Genomic DNA, 19,207 nt, shown 5'->3' with positions numbered 1-19,207 from the left:
CTGGCTCCCGGTCAACAAGAGGATAACCTTCAAGCTCCTCACCCACGCACACAAGGCACTCCACAACACAGGACCAATGTACCTCAACAGACGACTCCGCTTCTACACCCCCACCCGCCAGCTCCGCTCCGTCGTCTTCACTACAGTCCTCCGCTTCCGAAGAGCGACCTCAGGCGGCAGATCGTTCTCCCACCTCGCCGCCAAGACCTGGAACACCCTCCCCATCCACCTACGGAAGACCCAAGATCTGCTGACCGTCAGAAAACTCCTCAAGACCTGGCTTTTCGAGCAGTAGCAGCATTCCCCACCCCAGCACCTTGAGACCCTCAGGGGTGAGTAGTGCGCCTTACAAATGATATGATTGATTGAATCAGACATTTTGGCTTTGCCAGTTTTTAATTGCCATTGCTGTGTGTCACAACAGTGTAATTTTCAGTTGTAAAATAGTCAGTCCATCAGGCATTACAGTGGAAGGACTCCAAAGCAGGTGGAATGATTAACCAATCAGCCATTAGCATGAGCCGAGAGAGTGATATTTTTGCAGGCAGGGCCAGTAGCCCCACTGTGTGTTTATGTTTTTACCCAGTAATTAAATGTCTGCCAGTCCCACAAATTCTGGTCGGTGAGTGGCAGGCATAGTATCTTGTTTAAATATTGTTTTTATTGCCATAGCCAATCTAGCCACAGCGATGGTCTGTCTTGTGGCATAGCTGACCGATTGGTGGCCATGATGGATGTTTTTAGCCATGTTTTTAATTAAGTAAACCGGTTTTTCAAAATATACAGAGCTGTAGCTTTTCAAAGAGGCACATTCCTGTAGAACCATCTTTCCAAGGGACTGCAGAAAATCAGTTTTATGTCTCGTATGTTTTTCCAGCGCAAAAGAAATTCAGTTTTCTCCGGGAGAATTGCTTTGCGTATTGACTTTGTCCTTAATGTGGTTTCAAAGCTGGTAAATGAGTTCTCAAGATTGAATTTCTTTGCAAATTAGATACGTTTTTTAGTTCTTGACCTGCACATATGGCCCTTACTTTCTGTGAACCAAAAACACTGTAGTAACTGCTTGCCTTGCCTTTTTTTTATTGTTGTGCTTAGGGCGTCCAATGATTATTTCCAGTGGTATGCAGTCAATGGACACCATGCGTCGGGTTTATCAGATCGTGAAACCTCTGAATCCAAACTTCTGCTTCCTGCAGTGCACCAGTGCCTATCCCTTGGAGCCTGAAGATGTCAACCTCCGTGTGATAAAGGTCAGTAAAAGTGGTAGGGGATTACAGTGTACCTTTTTAGAATGCATGATAGTAAACATTTCTCATCCTGCATGAAATCTTTTGTAGTCTTGCATACATACCCTTGTATATTGGGACTAACTCCTCCAGATGAATCTCCAATCTGGATCGAGGTCTGGAATCTCCAATACCAAGTTCCAGACGTTTGGATTATGATAACCCAAGTTTACAAATGACAAAGATGACAGCTGGTTAAATAGTCTTTAATACACTGGTGAATTAAAACTCATGAGCCTGGTATTAAATACTGGGTCTGAGGAGAGATGGGGAGGGGGTGGTAGAGGGGGTTGAGTGGGGTAAACCTGAAAGTTAACACAATTGCTAAAACGTTAGTAATTAAAAACAATAAATCTGCATTAAAAAAGGCAATACAGACTAATTTGTGGAGTGGGAGATGTAGGAATCCGGTTGTGGAAGTTTGTCCTCCACGACTACTGTAACCTGTGATGGTAGGAGGAGGCAGGCCTTGAGAGTGGAGAGGAAACTAGAAGAGGTCCTTGTTATTGAGAAATGGACAAAGTAAGCACAGTACTGGAGATGTTGGGTGGCTTTAAGATGAAAAAAAAAAATGGGGCTGAATTAAAAATAAAAAAGCCATCAGATTAGTCTGTGAAAAAGAGGATGCCTCATAGTGTACCAGCTATTATAGTGTGTCTGCCATATTGGTCTTTCCATATGTATGATCTGATTAGCAGGAGGTGCTTTTTAGGTCTCGCATAGAGCAGCACATACGCTGCCTCCACGAGGCATCAAGTAATCAGTATTACTACTGAAACCCCACCCATTGCATTTCTCTTTGTTTTGTGGCTTGCCATTGGTGGAATCTGGCAGTGCTGTTCTTATCTTCCTCATTCTTGGCTGGTGGTCCGATACTTCACTTCCTTTTTCTTCAGTTTCTGGAGGAAGCAGCATCAGCCAACTACAGTTAACTTACGCTGCTGGCTGTTACGTATTTAGGGACTACTTTTTTTCCTTGCTGCTTGCATTTCTACATCTGGCAGCTTCCTGCCCTCACCCAACTCTGTTTATTTATTTATGTTTAGCCACATCGCTGCGGCGGCTATTTCGCCGCCGCGCTAAGTGGGCGCGGCGGCCGCATGCTGGTGACAGAACCGCTCTGTCACCAGTCGAGGTTGGGCTGTGCTTGTGACGGAGCGGTTCCGTCATGGCCCCGCCCGCTCAATAGAACGCGCCGCGCAGGCGCGAAATCAGCGCCGCGCAGGCGCGGCGGCAGGGCCATGACGGAACCGCTCCGTCATCAGCACAGCCCAACCGCAGCTGATGACGGAGCGGTTCCGTCATCAGCATCGAACCGGTTAATATGCATGAGATTCTCGGTTTATTTATTTATAATTAAATGATGCACCCCACACGGAGGCTGGAACCCTGTTCTCCTGCTCCAAAGTCAGCAGCGTTGTAAGTTGAGCCACCTCCTCGCACTGTTTGTTTCACTTGGTTTCAGATCCTACATTTCATCTCAACCATGTTTTTTTCAACTATATATGTCTCCCCCACGATGTGATTTATTTTTTTAATTTGTCTCTCCCCACCCTCCCCTCCCTCCGAGATCGCTGTTTATTTGTTTATAATTAACTCCTTCCATGCTGATGACGGAACCGCTCCGTCATCCGCTGCGGTTGGGCTGTCCTGAAGACAGAGCGGTTCCGTCATGGCCCGGCCGCCGCGCCTGCGCGGCGCGTTCTATTGAGCGGGGCGGTGTTATAATCTACTGCTGCATTTCCCTTCTCTATGGTTTCCTTATCTGCTGCTCAGCCAGTGTGAGTGTTGGTATGCCTGTGGATGTCTGGTATGTTGGGTGCATGATGATGTCATGGAGTGTTGGGTGCTTGGGGAGCTTGGGAGTGACAGTTGGAGTGTGCAGGCTGAGCAGGACAGAGGCTGCTCCTGGTGGGGCATCAAATGGACTTACCATCTTCCTGTGATTTACTTATGTGATTATCTTAACAATAAATCTAAGAATATACCTACATTACTTCTGGCTTCAAAGGACTACCTTATTTACAACACTGGCGACGAGGTAAAAAAAGAACTACGTGTTGCTGAAGGATTAACCTACTTTACCCTGGACTACCCTGATTACTTACAACTTTTACTGGAACTAAGGAATTCTACTCTAAAGAAGAAGATTACATGAAACTGCGCTCTGGTAAGCCCCACCAGTGTCCTTGGTTAACAGGACAGCCTGCAGACCAGAGCGTTTGTAGTTTGTTTGGTCTTCATTTGTCATCTGAAAAGGTCTGTCCGGGTGTGATTTGCTTGAAATTGGATACTGTTACTGAATTTTTCCTTTATCTGTGGCTATTTGGACACCCTATTGCCAAAGCGTTTCATCTTCGTGATGTCTGTGCAAACAATTTTGCAGCTGTTGATGTAGCCCTCGTATATTGTGACTTTAGCCTGAGAAAATTTACATGAGAGTGCATTTGACATCAGCTGTGGGCTACTGGAGGCTCACCCTCTATCTATCTGTGGGGAAATCGGTCTCTCTGCGCTTTGTCTAACATCGTAATGGGACACAAAGAGAGACTTTGCTGTTAGTGTGAGCAGACACTATTGAGGAGGAGCACCGCGCTTATTTGCCGGTGGAGGTTTTGGGTTTGCGCTCTCGCAGCGTGTTTTGGCTGTGACATCCATTTTTTACATGGCAATTGCAATTGCGGTCCGTCTACTCACCGTGTGCTACACTTGGGACGGTTGTGGCGGTTGGTCTGTGGAGCTCCTTCCAGTTCGCCTGCTTGCGTTTGATTGATGACGTCCTTGGAATCCTTCGTGGTGTTTGTGAAGGTCTCCTCTGACCCCTGTGACGTCGGATCTCAGAAGTGTTACCTGCGTCATGTTCAGCGTCTAAACGTCGCCAATTTCCTTTAGAAATTGACGCTGAGCGACGCTGTGGCGGCCATCTTAGCACTTTGGGAAGGATTTCCTTGTCTTGCTTTGGAACACGACGTTGGAGAGGGTTTCGATGGATTTCAAGTTATTTGACGTTCCACGTTCATTTTTGATGTTCAGTCTCCTCATCATTCACTCCTATCAAGCGATGCAACGTTTTATTTTTTTAATCCAGGGTGGGTTTGCTGTATCCTTGTTGGTGCTGACTCCTCCCATGTGGTCATTTGGAACTTGGTTGTCATCACTGCGAATGTGGTACTGCTGCAGTGGAAACTCTGAATCTGGCAGATACTTTCTGGACTTTGGGTGAGAGGCTACGTGGCGGATTTTCGGGTGAGAAATCGCTCATCAAAGGTAGACTACGGTGACCACGTTTTTTGTTTTAGTTTGTTGTGTTACTATTACTTGTCCTTTTTACATCTGGGTTTTCACAACATTGTATTGGGGGCATGTTGCAGTTGTAGGTCCTCTTTATATGTTATGCATGTTTTCTTGTATTTGTATAGGAAGGGGAGGAGAATATGGGTTGTTTTAATTCATGCTTGCATATTTGGATGGCGTTTGGGTGAAAGTATGTTTTGTGCTTTGGACTGCGTATGAGTTGACATTTTTACATGAATTTCTCTGCATTTACACTCGCTGTTTGTTGTGGGTGAATGGTTTTTCCTATTTGGTTAATGTGATTTAGTCTGCGTAGAATAAGTACTCACTGCTCTTGTGGGTGAATGGTTTTCCTATTGGCTTTTGTTGTTTGGTCTGCGTAGTGTAAGTACTTCCACATGAAGTCTTCTACGTGTACACTCACTGTTTGTTGTGGGTGTAGGGTTTTCCTTTTGGATATTATGATTTGGTCTGCGTAGAGTAAGTACTTCCACGTGAAGTTTTCTGCATGTATGCTCACTGTTGTTGTGGGTGAATGGTTTTCCTATTGGCTTTTGCTGTTTGGTCTACGTAGTGTAAGTACTTCCACAAGAAGTTTTCTACGTGTACGCTCACGGTTTGGTTTGTGGGCGGATGGTTTTTCCTGTACTTTATTTAAGTGCAATTCCAGTTCAGACTGTGTTCCAGTTAACACTTTCTTGTGTGTTTTCTTTGCTTCTTACTTTTTATATGTTGGTGTTGAAGCAATTTTGGGTTTTACCTTGTTATTAGTTTTTATGATTTTCTGGTTTCACTTACGAATGTTTGCTTGAGTATTTCCATAACTGTCTAGTCTTATATTTTCCGGGAACTTCTTTGATTGTGATGCAAGGTGTGTGCTTACATTGGCATTCTGAATTGTCATGCATTTTCATTTATATTGTATGTACTATATTCAATTGCTCAGTGTATTTTCTTGCATCTTTTATTATCCTTCATTGTGTTGAGTTTCCTTAGGGTGGGGGATGTGTTATGATTTATTTATTTATTGCTGCATTTCCCTTCTCTCTGGCTCCGCATCTTTTATTATCTTTCGTTGTGTTTGGTTTCCTTAGGGAGGGGGATGTGTTATAATCTACTGCTGCATTTCCCTTCTCTATGGTTTCCTTATCTGCTGCTCAGCCAGTGTGAGTGTTGGTATGCCTGTGGATGTCTGGAATGTTGGGTGCATGATGATGTCATGGAGTGTTGGGTGCTTGGGGAGCTTGGGAGTGACAGTTGGAGTGTGCAGGCTGAGCAGGACAGAGGCTGCTCCTGGTGGGGCATCAAATGGACTTGCCATCTTCCTGTGATTTACTTATGTGATTATCTTAACAATAAATCTAAGAATATACCTACATTACTTCTGGCTTCAAAGGACTACCTTATTTACAACAGGCGGGCCATGACGGAACCGCTCCGTCACGAGCACAGCTCAACCGCGGCTGGTGACGGAGCGGTTCTGTCACCATCATGCGGCCGCCGCGCGGCCGCCCCGCCCTGTTAGCGCTGCGGCGGAATAGCCGCCGCAGCGAAAGGGTTAAACGACCGAGCCCACACCAAGGCTCGAACTCTGTTATCCCGCTCCAAAGTCTGCAGCTTTATATCTTAAGCCACCTCCTTTTTCAAGACCAGCTCCTTCAAGGGGTTTATCTGTGTCCCTCACCAAAGCACTCTCCCATCATGGCAGGCACCGGTGTCTCTGCTCCTTCACATTACTGTTTGGCAGATTAACAACAACAAAAGAGCTTTGAAAAGCAACTTAACGACAAGTGTCTCTAACCCGCTGTTTTTCAAAAACAGAAAAAAAACTGACTGGTAACGATGGCGATTCGTTCTTCGCTACTTAGCCGTAAACATTTGTTCACAGTAACATTTACCAGCACGTTTTTTAGCATGAGACATCGGGAAGAAAAAACAAAGTGAGGATTGTGGAAAAATAATGCGCCGCTCTTTGGAGATACTAGAGGGCACTACACGTCAGATACAAGAGATGAGGGAAACACTCACATACCAGCATCACTGAGTAAACTAGAAAAGGAGGGACATTTTGAATTTGTAAGAGGGGCAGGCTCATAAGGCCCATTGAAAATCATTGGCTGTAACCAGATTAGGGCTACATTAGATCACTTGTGTCTAGTTTCCTTGCTCAGTCCTCAGCTGAGATTTAAAACAGTTAGTGCACCCTTACTGATGGCTATTGTCCCTTACGGTAATTAGGGGAACCGCAGTGCCAGAGCTGGGACACCCAAGTGCTCCAAGCCAATCAGTTAAGAGGAAACGTACTATTAGCAGTGCGAACAGTGTAGTGAAAGGAGATTGCTTGCAAGAATGCGGGTGACCGTATTGGCTGTTAGAACTTTTGTTAGTTGATTACTGGCTATAGGGCTCCAGAAAGTACACATTGCTCAACGATTGGCTAGTCCAGCTGCTATCAGTTATTTATTGGCTATGGGGCCACGAAGACTGCATCGTCCCTCGCGTTAGTTAGTGGACATTTCGTCAGTTTTCCATTGGTTGTGGGACCCCAGAGAGAGATGCTGCACGTCCCGCCATTAGTCAGTGGGAGGGCTTCATCAACGCGAGGGTTGAGATCCTGGTCTTTTACTGAGTGACTGACTGCTGTGTGAGAAAACCTACGTCCTGGGCCAGTGTACCTACCGGTGCGAAACAGCCAGCACCCGTATGTGAGACCATCTGGGAGACACCTTCCGCTCGTGCAAATGTGAATAGTGCAGGTAACTAGGCTCGTCACCACAACAGGCTTAGTCTGACTGTACTCTAGCTTAGCCAAGCAGAAGCGTCTGTGGCGCAAATCTATAATGATAGCATCCTGAAACACTGTATGAACATGACATTTTTTGTATCTGCTGCTAAGTGCACTGATGCTGTCTTAGGTCCAGTCTGCTAAATATAAAACGACGACTAAATGAGACGTCTTTCCCAAAAGCGACTGTAGTTCATTGTTGCAAGTCCTCTTATTTATAACTGTTATTATTTGTATTTTTCATATCAGACAGTCAGTATATTACAGAACGAAGTTAATGAACATAGATCCCTGTGAACATTAACTACCCTTAGGAAAAAAACTATTCTGTATGCTGGGTTTGGTGGCGGCAAAGCACCACACTTCATACATTTCATGTCAGAGGGCAGTGACCATGTCTTTTAAACCATTTAACACAATGTTTACATTTCAAGTGTACAGGATCGAGTGTGAACTGTAATGCCACTTTAGGATAGTACCTAAGGTCGGGTATTGTGTCCATTGCAACCATCAGTTCAGTTTTTAGTGTGTGGATATGTTGATATCGTCAGGTTCTCGTACATAACATTCTTTAAATCGCCCACATACTTACTGAAATTTTCTGGGGCACCCCCTGTCTCCATAGACCACTCTTCTGTTACTCAAAAATATAGCCATCTCTTGGCTGCCACTCTTCAGTCTTGCGGTGGGTTGCTCCACTACTAAACTCAGCATACAGAATACAGAATCATTTTATCTGAAGATCAGTGTTGCCAGGGACACTCAGGAGCAACAATGGGGAGATAAAATCGCTCAACTCTCTTAATATGGTATACCAATAACTTTGGATATTATGGATGCTCCATATTGTATGAAGGAAGGTGCCTTCTGCGTTGCTGCAGACCAGGTGTTGGGTTAATAATGAAAATTGTTTATTGCAGTTATACTGTCAACTTATCAGAAGTGGCAATAGTGAAACGGTGCGATAGCTGTGCCAGATGTTTACTTATCTGTCCATGACGCATGCACTGCCCACAGTGCTTGATGGCACCTGGCACGCCACACGTCTAGGTATACAAATCCTGTACATTTAGCAATACGACAACGAATATTCTACAGTCCTGTCCCACTGAAATAAGCATTGGCATAGCTATAGATCTCGCATTTTTGAAACTTTAACATATTAGTATTTTAAATGACAATGTCTTTTATTATTGCAGGTTTTTTAAACAAATAAATAAGACATTGCCATTTACAATGCCAATAGCTCAAAATCTCACAAGTATGAAACCTATTGCATTACAAATGCTTGTGTACCCTTCCTCTTAGCGAAAGGACCAATACCATTTACAATACCGATAACTCACACTAGTACAAATGTAATGCGATAGATTTCAGTTACAACAAAATTGGCTATTGCCATTTTGCATTAGAGCATTTTCTTTGTTTTTTAGAAGGAAAAAAATGTCATTTGCAATGCCAATAGCTCAAAATTCTATAATTGCAAGACCTATTGCATTGTAATTGCTTGTTCATCTGGTTTACTACCCCCCCCCCCTCAATCCCTGTCCAAAGCCTGGGAAGGACAGAGTGTGAAAGCCATATCAATTGAGGCATCTGAAGCGGTCTCCGTTCGTCTTTCTTGTAACATCGGTATATCTGCACGATCGTGGCCTTAAGAACCATCCCCACTTATCTGAAATACCGTTAACAGTCCAGGAAATGCAACATATTAAAGTCTCAGGTTGTTGCAGTTTGGTGTCATCTGCCATAGCCATAATACCTTCTGTCTTGTTGATCTATGAATGGGCACTCATGCTTGAGGCCTGTGACCTATAACTAAATACATTTTGTAACTCCCTTTCCAACCCACTCCGTAATTCCTAACATGAAGCATCTGTTGTGTGTATTCGGCAACTGTGCCTAATGAGGGGTAGATCAAGACGTAGGTCTTGGTAGGCAGTTCTTCCCCCACCTCCACTGAATCCCCAAAACTCTCCAAAGAAAACAGAAGGAATAATCTAAGTAATTCAGGATCATTCAAGGTACCACTCTCCTGATCTCCGCGGGGATCAGCCTCCGCCATCTCTGGATTATTGCTTGATGACCCTAAGGGGTGCATTTGCATTACTATCAACTTGAAGTAATGTCTGTAACTCGAGGTTTACAGGAGTTACCCCATCTGTCAACGCGCCCCCCCCCCCCAGGCCACTCAGTGGCTTTTATGTTGCGAGAGGGCAACAGCTGTCACAAGCCTCCTCTGTACAGAGGACGGTTTCCCTCCCTCCAAGAATTCAGTGCAGGGTTGCAAGGGGATTTTCAAGGCAATATCTTGACCGCACGCCACAAATGCTCTCAGGTTATGACTTGTCAGTCCCTGATTCTCACGATGATCCCCCCCAAATATGAGGTGGCATATGCCTTCACTCCTCTCCTTCAGCCTGGGTATGCGTCTCTGGTGTTCATGTGGGGGAGGTGGGGCAACCTCTGTCTCAATCAGCGGCTTGTCTTCTTGTCGCATTGGCGTTCCCCTTCTTGAGCCCATCTCGCTTATTATCTGATTTCTCAGCCTGACTCAAAAGACACCCCCGAGGGCTTCAATCTAGTCAGAGGTCTTCAATCTGTGGGGAGCCACCCCCCAGGGGAGCCGTGGAGTCATGGGAAGGGAGTCACCCATTCACAAGCCTCATGTCTCTCTGGAATCTGGAAAAATATGATAGTTTCTGAATGGTTAATTCAGGTCGTTAAAATGCTTCAGCTGGAGTGTCTTCATTTAGCGAGTGTCCTGTGCTGTCAAACCGAAACTGGTCAGACAACTAAACAAGGTTTCCTGCCAGGGTGCCTGCTTGCCTGAAAGAAAGACAAATGTGCGCTATGAGTTGCAAAACAAAGGAGGAGGAGCACATACAAACAATAATATTTCTTATATACTATCAGAATTTTTTTCCTCACAAATTGGAGAGACAAGACGCGCGTAGCACCAAAGACAAACATCACGAAATGTATATTGCTTTGTAAAAAAAATCATCTTTTATTTTCTTGAACATAGAAACAGGGAAACAAACACAGTCAAGGACACAGCCATCACGTTTCACCCTTATAAATAGGACTTCCTCAGGGCAGGAATTCTTTGCGTTATAATATCACTTACAAATTTTCAATATACTCCCCCAATTTATTCTCCAAAGGCATGGGGGGTGTTGCCTACAACAAATATTCCCTAGTTGCATGCAAGTCCAACTCTCAAAGTCCTTTTTCTTCAACAGAAAACCTGTATTACTATTCTCCAATTAGCAATGTGTTTTCTTAGGACAAGTCATATGTTCGGACACGGCTTCGATGTAAGGACTTCTCCTTCCACACCGCACAGCGTGACCCCACAGTATCAACTGTTGCAAGGAACACTAGAGCCATAGGAGCAGCGACCGGCAACTCACGCTGGACCAGTGTTCAGGACCCGCCTGACTCGCAGTTCCTCTGAGTATTCTGCAGGGTTTGGGCAGGCCACTCATGTATCCAATGTAGGGTAAACCAGTGCTATTTAGTTCTCTCACCAATTGACTGCAGCTCTACATGCCAAGAACAGATGCATACTGGTAAGTAGCATTTTCCCTTAGCCACCTGAGTCAGGATACTTTAGGATTACTGGGAATGTCTTACGAATCTCTAGCAAAGAGCACCTACCGTGTTGGCCCTCAAAATCATGTTCCCCAAACCGCCAGTATTAGAGGCAGCGGAGACCGAGGCATTGTCGCAGCCCAGAGGTTCAGGGAGTTATCACCCATTCAGGTATTTTAAAAAAAATATTTTTATTAATGCACACAAAATGAAATCATAAACACATACAATAAAAAACACTGGGTTGCATCTTAACAAGCATTACATAAAGGAACGTCCTCCTGAGCAGAGAAATACAACAGAAATATCAGCATACGGGTTCAGGGATCCTCCGACAAAGCTGGATCGTCTGCTGCGGCAGGAGGAGCACCAATATCACCCCTATACACATTCCAGGGCCCCCAAATTTTACCCCATTTCTTGGGTCTCCCCCTGGCCACATACACCGCCCGCTCTCTAAACATACACCAGTCCAGGTCTTCCATCCATTTCCCAATAGTAGGCGGCTGATTCGCCCCCCATAATTGAGCGATATTACGCTTGGCAATACCGCATGCCAACGCGGCTCACACCTTACCGTGGGACGTGAGGTCAGTTGGATCCCAGACATTTAGGAGACAACGCCGCGCCTCCAACTCAAAGCTCACTCACCACACCTCACGCACCTTGACATGAACTGCGGACCAATACCCCGGAATGAGAGCACAGTCCCATAGCATATGGAAAAACTTTCCAGCCTCACCACATCCTCTCTTGCACATGTCACTCGCAGCCAAACCCATTTGCCCCTGTCGTGGCCCGGTAATATAGCAGCGATGGAGGATCTTTAATTGAACCAACCGGAGTCACATTTGAATTGAAACGACCCTTGGAGAGGCCACAGCCTCCCTCCAGTCTTCATCATCAAGGATCAGTCCATCAGCTGTCCATTGGTCTCTAAGAACCACTAGGGGATCCTCCTAGTGGTTAACTAGCTTTTTAAAAATCAAGGAGATCGTCTTTGTTGGAAGATGACCGTCTAACACTCGATCCTCCAGTGGGGAAGCCTCCGGGAGCGTCCCTTCCTGGGGAATACCGGCTAGCAGCGCATGCCTAATCTGGAGGTAGCGAAACCTCTCACTCCCTTGCAGTTGATACCGTTCCTGCAAAGTTTCAAACGGGAGGATTCCATCTTTACCCCAGAGATCTTCTAGTCGGGAAATCGCTATGAGGTCCCATTTGTCAAAACCTTTAGACTTCCATAAACTTCCCAAGCATTCAGCGTTCCAGAGAGGCCTAGCAGAGTAATCTTCCCATCCCATTGAAGGGAGCGGGCAGCCTCATGCCAAATCTGTACAGCAACCGCCGTTGGCTCCACCAGGGGAAAACGCCTACATCTGGCATACAGTGCCCTGGAACCCCCTTCCCCCCCCCCCCCGGAACCTGACCACGGTCCATAGCATAGCCGGGATCCAGTGGCGAGCCATAGATGGCATGATTAACCGCCGCCAGTTGTGACGCCCAATAATACTTACGGATATTAGGCAGGCCAATCCCCCCCGTCATACCACGGCAACGTCAATATCGTAAATGCGATTCGGGGCCTACCATCCCAAAGAAGCTGTCTCTGGAGAGACTCTACCTCCTTGAAGTATGACGGGGGAACCGGGTCCATTGTGTTTTGGAGCGCGTATAAGAAATGAGGAAGAGCCATCATCTTAAACAGAACAGCACGACCGAGGAGGGAGAGTGGAAGCGATTTCCATCGGACCACATCTCGCCTGAACCGGACCAGGGGCGGCAATAGGTTATTGGAGTACCTACTAGGAGGGTCCAAGGATATATAAATGCCAAGATATTTGAATCCCTCCGTTTCCAGTTTAACCGGACAACCTGTAGGAACCACCGGGGGATTGCCACTCAAGACAAAAAGGACCGACTTTGGAGGATATTCCGGCTTCGCCATTAATTGGGCAAACACCTCCAGGACGTCTAAAAATGCTATGAGCGAAGTTCGGGGGTAGGTCAAATACAACAAGATGTCATCAGCATAAAGCGATATCTTATCCTCCCACTCAGGCGTCCACCTAATCCCCCTAATCGATCTGTCCCAACGGACCCAAGCCGCAAGTGGCTCGAGTGCCAAAGCAAATAACAGCGGGGAAAGAGAACATCCCTGTCTGGTGCCCCTCCCCAATGCAAAATCAGCCGATCTATGGTTATTGACAACTACTCGGGCCAGTAGATCAGAGTATAAAAGGTGGACCCAAGAAACAAACTCTGGGCCAATGCCCATCTTGCCCAAGACGGCAAAAAGATATGGCCATTCCACTCTGTCAAATGCCATAGTGGCATCCAAGGATAACAAAACCGTCGGCTCGTGTATTTGTGATGCCCCTCCCAGAACTCCATGCAACCTGCGTAGATTAAGAGCCGTATTCCGACGGGGCATAAAACCTGACTGATCCGGGTGAATTAGTGTCGTAATGACCTTAACTAGTCTGGTCGCCAGCAGTTTTGCTAAAAATGTTGGCTCGACATTCAACAAGGAGATCGGCCGGTATGAAGAACATTCCGTCTTCGGCTTGCCTTCCTTGTGCAGGACTATGATATTTGCAAAAAGCTGATCGTACGGAAGCTGACCCCTCTCCCAATTCTCTATAAACATATCTCTGACGAAGGGAGCCACCTTATTCGCGTCATTCAGGTATTTTTAATGGCATTACTCTCCTTAGTATGAAGGGATCAGAACCATAAGTGGTTAAAGCCCATCTGTATTAGATTAAAGACCAGGGTGAGCAAGGAAGCTTTATTTATCCTAAAAACTAACACCTCCGATTGGCTATCCATTGGTCTAGCAAAATTTCTTGGATGGGCTTGGTTAATAAGGATTAAGTCAGTTCGTAGTACTATATCTTCAACTTCAACCTGAAACTGAAAAGGCATGTTAATTTGATCATCTCCTGACCAGTATTATTGTTTCTGCTGTTGTATTTATAATCAAATGTAAGGAAAATATTATTCCTCAAGTCGTCTTTATTCGCATATTTAATTGTGGATTTTAGCAAATCTTTTTTAACCAAATTTTTTTTTTACACTTTCTCTTTCAAGTTATATATATTTAGGACTATGTCACTCTGATTATACATATGTTATTCTGATCATATACATTTATGTTTATGATTATGTTATCCTGATGCATGTAAACACTTTGTCTTTTATGAAGAAATTTCGAAATAAAGACGTTAAAAACTGAACTGATGAAGGGATCAGAACCATGGGCTTCCACCTTTTAGATTCAGTAGAAAGGTGCGGTTAAATCCAGCATGAAGAAAGGTTGGAGTTTTGCTTGTACTTCTTCAAGAAGAAAGGTACTATAACAAAGTGAATTCCAGTTTCGTGAGTGGCCAGCAGGCTAAGCGCCTTTAGATTTTTCATGCCTGCCATCTTATCCTTCCAGGCAAAGCCACACAGTGAGCCAACAAACAAGACTCGCAGTGGAGAGGGCTGACGAGTTCCGTTGAAGGATGCGATAGCTGTGAGGCTTTTCACTACAGAGGTTGTAGGCCTTAGCCATGGGCATCATGAGTAGCTGCAGTACACTGAGGTCTGTGCAAGCTGAGCAGTAGCAATATGAGCTTTTCAGAGCATGGGTACAGCAAGCTACTGAGGCAGCTTTCTGTTCAGCAGGTGCAGAATCTCCTTGGCTGACAAGAACAGATGCAGGAATTGTACGGTCAGCAGTTCTGGGGTATTTAGTGTTTTTAGGGGATTCAGCCGAGGAAAGGAATCCTTGTCGCATCCAGACGCCTGAAATAGTGTTGTACTTAAAAAATATTTTGAATCTGTGAATGTGAGTATAGATAGTGTTTTGGACAGCTATAATGTACGCACTCATTGAAGCAATCGGGTCTCTTGGTTGAGCGGACTGAACATTAGCCAGACATCAACTCTTAACCTCATACACAATACAAACATCATAGCCTACAAGTACAGTTCCGTATTCGTTGTATGATGTTGAACCATCAGCATAATACACATGGTCCCAGCTTGGTAGATGTGCTTTAGTGAGATCAATGGTAGGTTTGTGTAGATTGCCAGTTACCATAACATTGTATTGTGGGTTAACGTTGAGAGCAGTGAGGAAAGGACAGGAAAGATTTGACATAGGACATGATCCCAATGATCTGAGATACCGACACTAGCATCATCAAGGTCTGACAATCTTGACATGCAGAGGTGTTGAGTGGAGGGTGTGTAGATCCTTCTTGAGCACCTATGTAAAGATAGAAAGTGAGGTTAAGGCTCGAGAGTATATCAGGTTGATCAGGGATAAGACTTAAAGAGATGGACTTGGGATCAGTAACGTATTGAGTAACAAATGTTAGAAATTATATCTAAATCGATTGTTTTGCCCGAGAAGTGGTTGTAGGAAGCTGGCTCTGTATATACTATACCAAAATGAGGTATAGTGTGCACAGAGTCCAGTGAATCCCCAAAGGTAGGTGGAGGTAAAAGTAGATAGCACCTTACTTTCTATTTGAGGTAATCTGGGCAAGCAGTACAGCTTTATCAGTGAGTAGTGTTAAGCATTTGTTGGGCACACTCAATCAGCAAATGATATCACACACTCAAAAACTGAACTCAGACTAATTTTGGTTGTATAAAAATATTAAGTTATTTCATTTCTAGAACTAAGCCAAGCCTAGCACAGGTAAGTGAAATAAATGCTTTGCAAAATATTATGCAGTGTTTACAAGTGAATGCAAGTTTAAATGCAGTTGTTTAAAATACAGGTAAGTCAAGGTATTGAAATTACTGTACGGATTACTTTTTAGATTACTTTTTACAGTTGTTTTTCTACTCTGTGTGATATGCCTAAATATCACACTTGGATGTTTCCTAGAGAAAAGGTAAGTAAATTAGTTTTTCACAATTGTTATTTTTCAGGTTTCCATACAAATCAACTGCACACTGCACACTGAACATTTTTCAGAGAAAAACAGTCAATGGATTCATATGGTGAGAAATTAAGTTATCGGTTACCAGGTAAGTACTCTGGTTGGTGGCTGCTTATGAGCAGGCTACTGGGTTGTGGGAGCAAAGCTCCTGATTTTAGGCTCAGGGCAAAGGGGGATCCTGTGTAGCACAAAAGGTGCACCCGCAGCGGCGGCTGGGTGCAGGGTTCTGGTTTGGCGTCGGATGCCCTGTTGATTTCAATGGGGATTCTCTGGTTTCAACAAAGACTGAAGGCTCGGGACAAAGATCTTCTGGAGGTGACCACCAGTTGGAGAGGTAAGTTGGGATGCCTGGGGATGCTGAGACACCGTCGGATGGGTCACCCAAGGCCGTGGGGATTCAGATGCTGGGGTGTCTGGTTTTCTGCCTCCCCCCTCCCACCTAGGACTAAAAGGCCAAAAGATAAGGGGTACATCTCTCACCATGAAGGGCAGAAAAAACATTAAGCACATTTATTTGTTTTGATTTGATTAAAGGATTTATAGCGCGCACAAATGCCCGGGGGTGTCTTCATAAAAAAAAAAAATCTGCCCCATGGGAGCAACCCTTGCCCAAGGGGTTGCTTCCATTTTAATTTCAAATAAGTCCATGGTGTCCAGTGGGGTATTCTGAAAGGCCAAATACACGGGCCGATCTGCCCCGGGAGGTTACACATTAAAAAAAACGAGGCCCCTGGAAGTGACCCTTCCCCAAGGGGTCGCTTCCTTTTGCAAGAAAAAAACATCCCTAGTGTCTAGTGGGGGCATTCCTGCAGCACGATCGCGATGCTGTGTGCGATCGTGCTGCAGGAATGCCCTGTATTGAGACATCAGGGGAGAGGAAATACTCTTTCCTCACCCACAATGCCTCAATACATAAAAAGAAATACCCCTGTGGCCCCACCGGAGCAAAGAAACTCATCTGCTCCTCCTGGATGCGCTGGAAACAAATGGTTTCCAGTGTGTCCAGCGCTTCTTGATAAAGTTGGCGAGTGCTGTGTTCGCTGACGTCATGGGAAAGTGTGGTGGTGTCGGGGTGGCAGCGGAAACTCTTCCGCTGCCATCCTCCTCTGTGGGGGCAAGATCGATACCCCAAGGGGGAAGTGCCAGCGCTTCCCCAAGGGCTGTGCTCATGACGGAGCGGTTCCGTCATAAGCACAGCCTAACCGATGCTCATGACTGAACCACTCCGTCATATGAGCATCAAAGGGGTTACGCGTCGGATTTCTATTACTAGCTTTGGTCACGGGGATCCTCCAGAAAGAGGCTTTGCTGGGAGATTCAAGGCAGGTCGGAGATCACCAGATCTTGGGTCAAAATCGCTGGGGAGACCTCCTCTTGGTGTTGGGCCACTCTAACTCGGGCCATGGGCGACTGGTGCAGACTGTGGGTGAACAAATCCGGTGTTCACAGGAGACAGTCTTTTCTTTGGAAGGCAGGGAAGGTCCTGTGGGTTCTTGAGGTTGCTGGCTGCAAGACACACTGGAGTTTCACTTATGCGGGTTCGAGGTGGGGACAGGCCGGTAGGGCTGGGGCCAATCAGTGGGCGTCGTCCTCTTCTTAGCTTCAGCACGGCTGCTAGTCTTCCTCTTCTTTTCTTCTTGGTCGTTTCTCGTCTGAGGAGGCAAGGTTCGGGGGTGCCCCTAAATACTAGATTTAGGGGCATTACATGTAAGTAAAGGTTGGGACCAATGGGTCACTTCCTTGGGATGAGTACAGCCCCTGTTATGCCACGCTACTGTGGGAGGGGGGCATATGCCGCACTCTGGTGGCTGGGTCCCCCCATCTGCAAGATGGAGGTGACTGAGAGTTGTGATTCACCTCACCTCCCCCCAACTGAGGGGTGGGGTTAGCAAAGGTGGGCACACCCTCATTCCTCACTTGGTTTTCCTGCCAGGTCTCCTGCCCAAAGTGGGGGGTCAGAACCGGTGGGGACCTGTTGTAAGCGGCAAAGGCCGGGAAGGCTCACAAAGCTGGCAACCCTTTGAATCTGCCCCTTTGTGGACCCTGCCCATCCTGGGGGACAAGGCTTGGCACCTCGTCCCAGTATGTACATTGTTTCAGGCCCCCGAGAGCAGCAGACTCTCGACCCAGGGATCGAGAAACATGTCTGGTGGTGACAGCTGAAAGCAGCCACTCAGCCTGGACAATAGTGGTGGGTTGTTTTTCAGCATGCATCTCTAAGATGCCCTCTGTGTGCATTGTTCATTAAATCCTACACTGGCATCAGTGTGGGTTTAATGTGCTGAAAAGTTTGATACCAAACTTCTCAGTTTTTTGTAAAGCCAATATGGTACTGTGGAGTTCGTAATGACAAACTCCCAGCACCATATACTCTTAAAGGCATTACTGCACTTACAATGTCCAAGAATTGGTTTATTGAGGGGTTAAGTGCGCTACTGAAGCGTAGGCGCATCCCTGCTACAGGGCACACTTTTGTGGTTCGTTGTGTGAACACAACAGACTCCAAGAAAGTTCAAATGCTAATTTTTTGTCTTTTATTTAAACGTTCATCTTCACGTTCAAACGTTTTCCATATGTAACATTTAGAAATTCATATTATCCCCTTTTAGGAATATAACATCGAATGCTCCGATGCATTTCGGACCCGAACTCTTTCACCTCTCAAAACGCAGGATAAATCAAAAACTGCACGCAAAAACTTTGATCAAATACCATAAAGTACTCCGCATACCCCGAGGCCTCCGGATCGCCCTAAAATCGTCATTATGTAAGAATTCTAAAGCATTTGTGGAGAGATGGAACGCTATCCTCAATAAATGCAGTCTGGACTTGATTCTGCTAATAGTGGAGGAACTGTCGGAAATTTTGTCAGAACTTTCACAAGAAATTACAACCATTGAAACCGAACTAAGAGTCAATTACCCCTGAGGAACTCAAAGAAACCTTGGAAGACATCAACAAACAACTGGACAGACATGCGAAAGAAATCAATGAGCGTAAACTTCGCAAATTTCGCCGGGACACCCTGGACTATAAATTAGGGGAGGTGTACACCTGGGCGGATGTCTACGCCCAACGCCGTAGAAACAAACCGTACAACCAAAATACAGACACCTCTTCCTCAGGAAGCGATAATAGTAACCGTCCACCAAGGAGGACTCCGACGGAACCATCAACTTCCACAGATTCACAAAGTCAAAAATCCAAACAAACATCTAGCAACAAGGACCTCACAACAACTGAACATTTTTTAGAGGTAATCCCAGACAGAACCGACGACTCAGACAGGGCAAAAGGGCAGGAAA

The 19,207-nt window shown here is 45.6% G+C and overlaps 1 protein-coding gene across 1 annotated transcript in view; it reads left to right on the top strand.

Annotated features, from left to right (window-relative positions):
- LOC147727656 (N-acetylneuraminate-9-phosphate synthase-like) overlaps positions 1–19,207 on the top strand; it is a 208,303-nt gene that overhangs the window by 130,334 nt on the left and 58,762 nt on the right. Inside the window, exon 4 of the mRNA XM_086961666.1 lies at positions 1,096–1,250. Within this exon, the coding sequence (XP_086817792.1) occupies positions 1,096–1,250 (155 nt within the window). The remainder of the gene's footprint in view (positions 1–1,095; positions 1,251–19,207) is intronic.

Source organism: Lissotriton vulgaris, chromosome 3_1, assembly GCF_964263255.1.
Source record: "Lissotriton vulgaris chromosome 3_1, aLisVul1.2, whole genome shotgun sequence".
In the NCBI taxonomy this organism is placed as follows: Eukaryota; Metazoa; Chordata; class Amphibia; order Caudata; family Salamandridae; genus Lissotriton; species Lissotriton vulgaris.
The sequence above is the reverse complement of the archived record's forward strand: the minus strand, read 5'-3'. Positions and strand labels throughout refer to the sequence as shown.